Here is a 12355-nt window from a genome sequence, read left to right on the forward strand (position 1 = left end):
AAACAAATATTCCTCTAGCCAAGTATTCATCATCTTGATAGTTTCTCTAGATAACAACAGACTTGAAGATGTTTACAAATATTAAGTTGTTTTCACAGCATATATCTGGATAGTGGACTGAATATTTCACTTTATTACGGATATTTAAGGCATAATTATAAAAATATTTTTCCTTTAAGACCAAATTGAATAATAGAATTTAAGAATTCTTTGCAGATTATAAACAAAAAGAAAATAAATTTTGGTGTTTTGTTTTTCTCTTGAGATACATGAGAACTTAAGTTAATTCTTATAAGTTAAGGGAAAAATCTATGGAACTTTCTTTGGTGATTATAGATAATGCACTTCAGTTGCCTATGGCCACTATTACCTGAGGCTGGTTGTCTGAGTAAACATTACTCACAGCTCTCCAACTAGTCCAGTTTTGTATAGACTTCACCTGTGCTGAGAGTCAGAGCAACCAACATAGCACAGTAGAAACTCTTACTCGGTTTGTGACATTACTCTAAAGCTGAGCCTAGATCACAGGTTCTCCACCCTTAGTATAGATGCCACCTGTCATCTTCCTTCTTTGAAAGGGCGGGATTCCAACAGGGCTAGAAAATTCTGGAAAACTGGCCTGCTGACTGAATTTTACTTGTTTACAAAGTGCATTAAAATGTCCAAGTTCATCAGCCATAGGCAAACTGGATGATCACTAAAGCAACAGAATCAGCACTTAGGAAACTAAGCAAAGTCGTTATTGAAGGTAAGTCCAACTTTCCTCAGATTTACCTAGTGAATAACATGGACTTAGTTTATTCTTACTCAACAAAACATAGAGCTGTTTTCTTTATTTCTTTGCTATAACACTTACAGAAACATCTAACTTCGCAAACTCTTTACTGCCAAGTGTATTCCATCTTATCTGTGTTTAATAGCAATCATATCTATTCTTGTATTTTTAATAATAGTTCCTAATGGACCAATGACTACGTACAATTCTAATTTGACAGTTTTATGGAACTCACTGGTTGATGGGCCAGCAATTTTTATAGCTATTTACTCATGGGTTATTAAATCAACATGATCAAAGACAAGTAGTATAGCAGTAGAAGGAATAAAAACCCTGAAACTACTACTAACAATGATGATAGCTGACATTTACTGAGTGCAAGCTATCTGCCAGATATTGTTCTAATCAGTCAGCAGTTATTTATTCATTAATTCTCACAGCAAATCTACGCATAGGTAGCTTTAGTGCCCCATCCTTTTGAAGATGAGCAAGAAGCGGCGGAGACGCCCTTGATTCCCAGCTGGAAAGTAAGCATTGCCACCCGATGAGATGAAGATCCCCAGGCAATCCTACATTATTCTTGAGATGTAACAAATCTTTTGGTCCAGACATAAATTCCTGAAGCTAGTCCTCTCCCATTTTCACTTTATCTTGTTCTTTGCGCTCTTTTAATGCATTTCTTTCCCAAAATATTTCCCATTGAACTCATCCATTTTCAATCCTTATCATTGCCTTTTCTCAACAATATTTTGCAATTATCATGTTTGTTTGTTAATTATACAAAATTTGTTTTGCCTCCCTGTCACCTTAGCATATAAACTCCCTAAGAGTAGAGACCATTTTTGTTGCTGTTGTTGAGAACTATTTTTACACTGCTATGTGCTCAAGAGGAACCCAGCAAAGGCATGTCACAAACCGGATGATGATTTGTCTTTTGTGTCCCTGTCAGGATCTTGCTAGTTCCATTGCATAGAGCATGGTATGGATTATGCAAAGGAGTCATTTTGCGTGAGAATTTTTCATTAGTATAGTGTAGTATAGTATGTACTGTATTAATGTATTACCATAGTTAAGTATAACAATATATTATATATAGTGAAGTGGAGTGGAAAATACACTGGCCTTAACACTGTAAGGTCTGGGTTCTAGCCTTTGCTATCGTGTCATTATGAGATAATAATAATAATGATAATAATAATAATAATAACTTCAACTCTCTTTGCTTCAATATTTGCATTTCCAAGATGACCTGAACAGGTTGTACCTGATGAGCTGCAAGAACTTTTTCAGCTCTAACATTCTATTCCTTATATGAATAGAAGCTTCCTAATACATACTCCACCTACAGCAGCTTGCAACATCGAGTATTTAACACAATGCAAGTAATATGATGGGAAAGATTGGATGATATACATGCTTGATCTGAAACAGTGGTAACTTACAAAAATTAGTTAAAACGTAATGTATAATAATCTGTCTAGATTTTTTTGTCTTCAGAGACTTAGAAAACATTCCTTTTAAAAGTCTTGTCTTTATTCCTTTTAAAAGTCACATCCTTGTTTATTTTTGACAGAAGAGTTTGATTTTAGAAATTCAACCACGTGTCTTCCTATTCACTTACACTTCATCTCTCTAGCCAATCACGTGTTCCAATGATCAAGAGGCTCACAGCTCTGCGTGCTGGTGTCCACCTTCAAATGACATAACTGGGGATGTCTCTTCCAACTTAACTGGGGTCTGCACGAGCCCAGGAGTCCTTACATACTCAGGACACCCACACACAGCATTGTGCAATACACAGGTAATGCTTGGTATAGCAACTTTTACTCAAGTTGGGATGTGCTCTATATGGGGATGTATTTGTTCTATTCTTTCCCAGGAAATGTATTCAATTCCTTAGTTCACCCACATTCATGTTAAGCATTTGCTGTATTCTCAGTATAATTATAAGTTACCGTGAGGCAATTCACAAGAAGGAGAATATTTGATAGTTTCTCTGTTTTCAAAGAGCTAACATTCTTGTTGGGGACTCAGATATTCACATAGAGAACATATATGAAAATTAAAGGAATAAATGTAAAGTACAAATGCAAGGTTGGAGGGGGCAGGGGAACAAATATGTTGGCGATGGGGTTTAATTCATTAATTAGACTCCAATGGGAGACTAGGTAGTGTGTAAAGCTTCAAGGGTCCTACTCTATTGACGTTCACTTTATTTTCTCACACTGTTCCAGCCTCTGAACCTGTATGTGACACTTTCTATAGCTTTCTTGGTTCTGACCTCTTGTTGATATGACCTTGACTTAGAAACCTGGCTCTGTTCTCCGAATCTTCTCCACTGGCTTTGGAGGCTAGACTCAGCTCTTCTTGGTTCCTGACATTGTCTCTTGGCTAAATTAAGGTTACCTCAGGAATGGGTCTCTACATCTTCATCCCTAGTATAGAAATTTGACCTTGACTATAAATTACTTATTCTGCTTGGCGATTTGTTTGGGTTCTCCTGATTCTGGAATTCCTACCCTCCGCTGCTTAATCTTGCTGTAGAGTTTTGGCCAACAAAGTCTGAGCCTTGTTTCTTTATTCTGGATAAAACATATAAACTGTTTGTACCATTGCTGGGGCAATGTGAAAGAATGAATGAGCTCAATAGGGTGGAGTTAGAAAATGTTTCTTCCTGCTCACAGAAGTAAAGTCATTTATATCAATCATAGAATTGAAAGTGGTCTTAGATAATATCTAGTCTGGTGGTTCTTAGCCCTAGCTGCTTATTAGAATCACCTAGGGGTTGTTTAAGACATACCAGTGTCTGAGCCCCATCCAGACCAGTTAAATCAGAAACTTTGGAGGTAGGGTCCATGCATATGCAATATATATATATATATTTTTTTTTAAAAGATTTTATTTTTCACTTTTCTCCCCAAAGCCCCCTAGTACATAGTTGTGCATTTTTACTTGTGGGTACTTCCAGTTGTGGCATGTGGGATTCCCCCTCAGCATGGCCTGACGAGTGATGCCATGTCCTCACCCAGGATTCGAACTGGCGAAACCCTGGGCTGCCGAAGCACACGAACTTAACCACTCGGCCACGGGGCCAGCCCCTGTAATATTTTTTAAAAGCTTCAGGTGAATCTAATGTGCAACCAGTGATGAGAATGACTGATCTAGTCCCATTCCATCATTTAGCAATCAGGGAAAATATGACCCATGGAATTTCAGACACTTGCCAGAACTCATGTAGAAGTGACTGAAACAGGAGAACTTAGGTATCCCATTGTCTGGTTACGTGCACTTTATTTCACTAGGCTGCTCTTTTACGATTTTTTTAAACGTAGTATTATAGAATCCTCCCAGATGGGCATAAGCCTTTTTGCCACTTTCCTTTCTTAAGACTCCTTTGTAGTGCCTCTGGTCAAGGTAAAGAGAATGATATTTTTCTAGGTCTAACTTGGACTTAGTGGCACCCATTTCCCTGGCCTTGTTAACCTGCACTCTCATTCGACTCCTGCTGCCTTGGGGCCGCCGCCCTTTGCACAAAACCCTGGCCATCCAACAAATAGTGTGGCTTGTATTTTGTAATATTTAAGACCTACTCTTGTCTGTCTGAAAGGCATGAGTATCGTATTCCATTCCTTGAAGGTCTTGCTCCCATCCAGGTGATAATGAAATAATCATGTTGGATGATTGGAAATTTACATAGCTAACACTGTGCCAGGCACTGTATAAATATTGTCTTATTTTATCCTCTCATCTTTTTTATTAGGTAGGTATTCTTATCCTTATGAGGAAACTGACACTTAGAAAGACAAAGCTGCCAAATGCTAAGAAGTGACAGAGCTACAATTCAAACCCAACTCTGTTGGACTCCAGAGTTCTTGATCTTAATTCCTATAATATGCTACACACAAAATAAAAATATTTTTGAGAACTAGTGACTTTCTGTATGTTAATCCCCAACAACAATATGAGATAGATATTTTTAACACTGTATTTCAGGATAAGGGGATTTGGGCTCAGAGAAGATAAGAAATTACTTAAGATGTCATAGCTCTGAAATTTTACCACATCTCTCCAATTAAGAAGACTGCACTCTTCCATTATCCTCGTTGCCTACCTAAGACTAGTAGCAACAAATATTTGCAAAAACACTTTAGCATTAACAAAGCAATTCAGTTTTGTTAATTCTTAAGGTAATCTTATAAGTCACAAGCTATTTTGTCACCAATTCATAAGTGATGATAAGGATTAGTGAGAAAATAAGCAGGGCTTTGGTTTACCTTGTTGAAGTGCACATCACTGGAAAGCTTCTAGGGAGTTCTCTTCATTGTGCACGTTTAGGTATTAAGCCTGGGAAGAATATAATGCCCTCAAGTAGGTTCCCTGTGTCCCTCTGGTCATACTAGGTTCCAGGCAACTACCTATGTGCTGGATGATAAGATAGGAAATTATAAAGGGTCATTATCAGGTGTTAATTCATCACCTGGCAATCAATGTTACATAAAGAATTTGGAATATTCTAAGAACAATTATGAAAAAACTTCACAGTATATCATTCCTCTCCTGATAACACAGCACTGACCAATACTCAAGTACTGAGTCAAAAACAGGTGCCTGAGGAGACTGTGCTGTGTTGAAGGTGAACCATGCTGCCTTCTGTGTGGTGAATAGAGTATGGGAAAGGCATTTCCAAGCAACAGAATTGTTCAAGATCCTGTTTTAGAAGCAAGCTTTGAAGAAACTAAATGGAGGCCACTGTGGCCCAAGGCTATTGCAGTAGTCCAAGGCAAAGATAATGGAAGCTTGAACTAGAGTGGTATCAGTAGAGACAGAGAAAAGTCAACAACATTAGGAGATGTTTAGGAGATAAAGTCAACAGGGCTTGGTAATGGATTGGGAGATTTAAAAGATGATCCATTTGTTCCAGCTTATGGAACTGAATGCAATGGATGGTGGTGCCATTTAATGAGATATGGGAGCTGGCCAGGTTTCACTGCGAAGATCATGAGTTTGAGGCATCTTTGAGCCATCCAAGATGTGGTATCTTTGAGCCATCCAAGATGTGGTATCATGTAAGCATTTGAAGGTTGGAGGGGAGGTCTGGACTGGAGATAGACGACAGTCATTCAGATAGAGATGCTAATTAAAAATCATAGGAGGGAAAAAGCATAGAGTGGCCAAATCCAGCCCATTGTCTATTTTTCTTAGTAAAGTTTTTTGGAATACAGTCATGCCCACTTATTCACTCACTGTCTATGGCTACTTTCACACTGTAATGGCAGATGGGAGTAGTTGTGACAGAAACTGCATGGCTCACTAAGCTTAAAATATTTACTATCTGGCCCTTTGCAGACAAAGTTTGCCTATTCTAGACCTAGAATGAAAAGAGACAAGGGTCTGAGAATGTCAACAATAAAGGCTGAAAGTGGATATTGAGCTTTCAAAAAAAAAACCTGAGAAGATGATTCTGGAGGGGGAGGGGGTTATGAGGAAACCAAAGGGAATGGAATATCACAGAAGAAAAGGGAGAGATTGTTCAAAAGAGAGAAGGAGGAATGGTCTCCAGTGGCAAATACCACTAAGGACTTAAGTAAGAGGAGGGCTAAAATATGTCAATATATTTTGGTGAATGAATGTCACTGATGACTTCATTAACAGGTGTTTCAGTAGCATGACAGAAGCAGAAGCCAGACTGGGTTGGATTGAAAAGTGTGGACATGGAGATGTTGCATTTAGACTTCTCTCAAGAAATTTCGTTTTTCAGAGGAAGAGAAGTCAGCAAAAGGGGATTTGGAATCAAAGGAGAATTTTTTGTTTAAGATAGGAGAGACTTGAGTGTATTAAAATGTTAAAAAGAAGAAGCCATCTAAGAGGAAAGTGGTGAAGTCTTCAGTCCAACAGGAAGAGTAATCAAAAGAAAAGAGTTGCTGAGAAGGGCCGAGGGGATGCAATCCAAAGGATGGATTGGCAGACTGGCTTCAGGCAGAAAGAGGGATAGCTTCTCTTGTGTCAATCAGGGAAGGGGAGGTGGAGTCCAGACTTGTTTAGGTTTACAGGCTTGGTAGCCAGTGGGGGTTTGAAAGAGTTCCCATATGATGGTTTCAAGTTTCCCAATGAAGTAGGAAGAAGGTGAAGTCATTTGATGGGAATAAGGAGGACAATTTGTATGTGAGGGTTGGTGGGTAGAGGTTACAGGTTTGAGGAGCGAGGAGAAGACTGAGAAATAGATTCAGATAAATACAGTTGGATGGTAGAGCATTGCAGAAAGTCCATTCGAGGATGGACTCCGATCTGCCCAGGTGCCTGGCTTTCCCCAACAGTGTGGCTGCTCAAGAACAGGTCCCAAAAGAGCAGATAGCCATTTATTTGCCAGCTGGAGGAAAGGAGAAGTGGGAACTGCAAGAGATTTTAGGGAATTAGTAAGAATGTTATTGAAATAATGGACCATGGAACAAAAGATGACTAAAGAGGGATGTGAGTGAAGCAAGGGCTGCTGGGCCGAAGGTTTCAATAAAAGTAAAGGATGGTCATGATGGGAATCACTGAACAAACCACTTGAAAGGAGAGGAGATGGAGATGATAGCACAGGATACTTGAAGTGATTTTGGAAGCGGACCAGTTTGAGTTTGGGGTAATGACAATGTCCAGTGGAGGATCAGGTGTATGGCAGAGAATTTATCACTAAAGTACTGTTCCACTTACATGAAAAGAAAAGGGGCCCCTACCCATTATTTGAAAATAGAATAAGAGAAGATGAGAACTTTCTTCTAATGTTAGAGAAAGCACACAATTACTTTCCACTGGATAAAAACCTGGAATCTAAGCCTAAACTTCTCCAAAGATATATAGTGATTCAAATGACAGTAATGCAATAAGTTAAAAATAGCCCCAAAGAGATGATAAGTCATAGCATTTTTGTTTTTCATTACTGATATTTTCATTTATACTTTTCTTAGGTAAAAGAAAATTGCTGCAATAACTGGTCTTTGTGGAAATTCTTTCTGGCTTGTCTCTTAGCCTGTGCCATAACAACAGCAGTTGGAGTACTCATAATATGCCTGGTGACTAATAGAGGAAATGACAATTCCACCATTGTTATCCAGCTGCCCTCAAACAATGGGAAGCCTGTAGTTATCATTCCTGGAACAACCTCTACTGCTTCTCAACCTACAGTGACCACCACTTCAACGGAACCTACAACTACAACTGTTTCAACAGAATCTACAACCACTGCAACGTCCACTGAAGCTACAACCACAGAAGCCACAACCATCACTTCAACTGAACCCACAACCACAACAGGCACAACCATCTCTTCGACTGAACCCACAACCACAGCAGCCATAACAATCACTTCAACTGAACCCACAACCACAGAAGCCACAACCATCACTTCAACTGAACCCACAACCACAACAGGCACAACCATCTCTTCAACTGAACCCACAACCACAGCAGGCACAACCATCACTTCAACTGAACCTATAGCCACCACCTCTTCAACTGAACCTACAACCACGACAGCCACCACCACAACTTCAAGTGAAACCACAGCTGCCACCACTTAAACAGAATCTACAACTGCTGCAACTTCAATAATAGCAAATGCTACTGCCGCTTAATCTTAGCTGACGACTAAAGCAATCACTATTCCCACCATCTCTTTGACTAAATGCACTACATTCACTTCAACTGAGTCTATAATCATTACCATCTCCACTTAGCCTACAATAACAATGGTCATCACTCTCATTCAACAATCTCGAATCACCACCTATTCATCTGAAGCTGCAAGGACAAAAGCCATCATTTCACTTTAACCTAATAGAAGTACCATCCATCATCAAATTGTTGTCTTCTACGGCAAGTTAACCTTTAATTATTATCACTACAAATTAACCTACAACTACCCCGACCTCTCACACTGGCTCTTCCCCCAAATTGTAGCTACCTCTTCTCCAATAGCCGAGTCTATATCCACTGCCAGTGCTATATTATTCCTACAGCAGCTACCATAATGCCATTTGAAGAACAATAATTTAGACAAAGAATAATTTTCATTAAATCATTTTTCACTAAATCTACCCTTGGGACTTCCAAAAATATTAAAACTTTTTATTTTTAAAGAACTGACAGTTTAAGCTATAAAGAATCTGCTCTTTGTTCTATAGTTCAAAATAATATAACTTTATAGAAAAAGTAATCCAATTTGCTTATTCAGGAAATCATTAAGAAATTCTACATAAAACCTTATAGTAAAATGAGCCATTTAGATTTAATATGCATTGCTTTCAATTCAGAACATTGCATTCCTCTGCACAGAAATTACATGCATAATAAACAGAAGTTTTTATAGGGGGAGATTTAAGCAAATTTATGCAGAGAGAATTTTAGAATTTATAATGACTGTTTCCTTTATGGTGAAGTTTGTTATGTTTCTTCAATTTCTCTTTAGATTGCAATTATCTTTTAAGCAATTATGTTCTATTTGCATTAATATTACCAAAAATGCACTTGAATCTCTATTTTAAAATTAAGTAATTAATTTTCTGCAATCTTGTAAGCCAATCAATTAAGTGACATGTCTTAAGTCCCAACTATGTGCTAAAGTAAGGAAGACACAAGAAGAAAATAGCAATGCAGATTAAGCAGCAAATTTATTAATTTAGACTCTGTTCATTTTGAATTATGAATAATTCTAGCAGATTTAATTGCAATCAATGATACCCCAGACATACTAAATCAGGATCTTTAGATTGGGACTAGTAATCTGTAATTTAAAAACCTTCACAAATGTTTGTAATGTCCAGGGAGTTTTGAGAATCACTGGTTCAAAGGTCACATTCTAAGAATGACATTAGTTAGACTGATATAATTTCTAATTAAAAATATTAAAAGTCAGAATCATGTTCTAGGCATGCAAGAAAAATCATTATAGACCTAGCTATGTACAAAAATCTTACTTAACCAATTATATATAAGATCAAGAGGAGAATGTTTCATTTACCAAATGAAAAAAATATTTTCAAGAAACACTTTTAAATTAAAACTTCTGGGCAAATTATAAATATTTAATATCTCTTAAAGTGAGACTGAAGTGATACTCATTGTTAACTTTTCCTGGCTATTTTAGTCATGTGCTTAGAAGTAATGAAGTTTTAGTAAATATGTTAATTTTTACTAATAATTAGATTTCTAATAATGCATGTTGATCTTCCCTTCCCTCTTTGCCATTTTGATTAGGGATATTTTATGAGATATTTAAAACTTCACTGATTAGACCATTCAATTTCTGATTTGGAGTTACCATTTTCTAATTCTTTCACAGCTCCATGAGTTATCAGAATGATAAATGACCTGAAGTTTACCCATACTCGTAAATAAATACATCGACAGCTTATTTTATAAAGAATAAGATTTCCTCAGCCTGTAACACAGTTGGTCCTTATGAAATACACATTGAATAAATAAATAAATGGTAGCTAACTCGTACTGTATAAGATCCATGAGAGCCAGCCCGGATGGCCAGCAGTTAAAGTTTGGCACTCTCACCGCTTCAGTAGCCCGGGTTCGTTTTCTGGTCCCAGAACCACACCATCTGTTGTCAGTTGCCATGCTGTGGTGATGGTTCACGTAGAAGAACTAGAAGGACTTACAACGAGGATACACAACCATGCACTGGAGCTTTGGGGAGAAAAACAAAAGAGGAAGATTGGTGACAGATGTTAGCTCAGGGCAAATCTTTCCTTGCAAAAAAAAAAAAATCCATTAGAATAGACCCTCTGTATTACTTATTATCGTATCCATCTGGCATATAGTAGACCCCAAGAAATATATATTTCAAATATTTATATTTGAAAGATAATTTTTAATGTACGATTGTGTAAGAACAAAATATTTGGCATCTTAAATACTAGTTTTAATAAAACACTTTAGCGCATTTTTGTTTATGTTGAATTATTCCAATTCTTTTAATCTTTTTTTCACAAGACTTATTTTCCACCTTTTAATAATGTACTTGGTTCTTTTCTGAGTTCTCACAGTTTTCATAAATTTAGAGTTCCTAGTTCTCATAGCACCAAGTGAAGGCTTCTGGTCACTGTGGATCATTGGAGGAGGAGCTACGGTGGGGGTAGGGGTGGGGTGAAACAGCAGTAATTATTAAGCAACTACTATATACCAGGCAAAAATTATAAGAGGTTTTCATACATTTGGCTCACATTATGTTTCCCATAATGTTGCTTTTTACCATAGGTTCAGTTTGTAATCCACTATACATCCCAGTACCTTCCCATTCTGAAAAATATCCACAACTAAAGAATTTTCTATGTGCAACACTTCTGCTTGTTTTTATTCTCAACATTCATATATTTAATGAATATTATTTGGAAGTTTTCTCTCAATTTAAACTATTTGGAAATGGTCACTTTTGTTTATTGTCTTATCGTTCCTAAAGCCATCTAAAGGGAAGGGGGCAGTAGGGGGTACGTGATAGGGGACTTCTGTTTCACATAAATGGGAGGAGCTTCACTTTTATTCAGTTATAAGCCACCTGATCATTTAGCAGGTTGAATTCCAATTTCCAGCCTTTCTGCAAGTAAATCAACAGCGTAGGTCAAAGGTCATAATGACAAAGGATTCACTACCCATACTGTGTGACACACTCTTTATTTGGGAAGGCTGAGATGCAACCTCAGGTGCAATTTTGAGAGGGTAGAAAACATGCTGATTCTACATTAATTACTCATGGAACACACATTCTTCCTGTCACATAAGGGACCAAATCTGGTGCATCTGCTGACATCCCGAATGAAGCGCAAATGAGAAACGATTCACAGGTGTCTTGGCTGTCAGGTCGGTCCTCTCTCCACCACAACTGGGCTCAGTTCTGTGCTAGGGATGAGGAAGAAATGACCTCAGGGGGCTTACATTCTAGCAGAAGATTTAACACATAGAGGTACAAAATAACAATTACTGCATTAGTGAGCGTGCCTTTGAACTGAATTAGGAGTTCTTCTGAACCAACTTCATAATGACAGGGTTTGGAGTCAAAGTTTCTTTGGTTTATATATATGTATATATATATATATATATATATTTTTTTTTTTTTTGAGGAAGATTAGCCCTGAGCTAACATCTGCCGCCAATTTCCTCTTTTTGCTGAGGAAGACTTGCCCTGAGCTAACATCATTGCCCATCTTCCTCAATTTTATGTGGGACACCTGGCACAGCATGGCTTGACAAGCGATGTGTAGGTCCGCACCAAGGCTTCAAACTGGTGAACCCCGGGCCACCGAAGCAGAACTTGCAAACTTAACCACTGTGCCACCATGGGACCCTTCTTTGCTTTATATTTTTGCCCTTTTTCATGCATTGATTCTATCATTCATCTATTAATTTATCCACTCAACAAATATTTATTCAGTACCTACTATATCTCGGGTTCTGAGAATACAGCAGTGAACAAGAACGAGATTTCAGCTACTGGAGTTTATACGATAATAGGAGAAATAGGCAATAAATAAGCAAATGCATAAATGAAGAAGATAATTTCCAGCAGAAATAAGTGCCATAGGGTTGTTGAAA

The 12355-nt window shown here is 37.7% G+C and overlaps 1 protein-coding gene across 2 annotated transcripts in view; it reads left to right on the plus strand.

The window, feature by feature from the left end:
• LOC103547445 (dynactin-associated protein) overlaps positions 1-10709 on the plus strand; it is a 44592-nt gene extending 33883 nt beyond the window's left edge. For both annotated transcript variants that reach the window (XM_070627624.1, XM_070627625.1), the window contains exons 3-4: positions 2412-2576; positions 7726-10709. In XM_070627624.1, the coding sequence (XP_070483725.1) occupies positions 2412-2576; positions 7726-8337 (777 nt within the window). In that variant the 3' untranslated portion in view covers positions 8338-10709. The remainder of the gene's footprint in view (positions 1-2411; positions 2577-7725) is intronic.
• Positions 10710-12355: the final 1646 nt, after the last annotated feature.

This window comes from Equus przewalskii, chromosome 7, assembly GCF_037783145.1.
Source record: "Equus przewalskii isolate Varuska chromosome 7, EquPr2, whole genome shotgun sequence".
Classification (NCBI taxonomy): domain Eukaryota; kingdom Metazoa; phylum Chordata; class Mammalia; order Perissodactyla; family Equidae; genus Equus; species Equus przewalskii.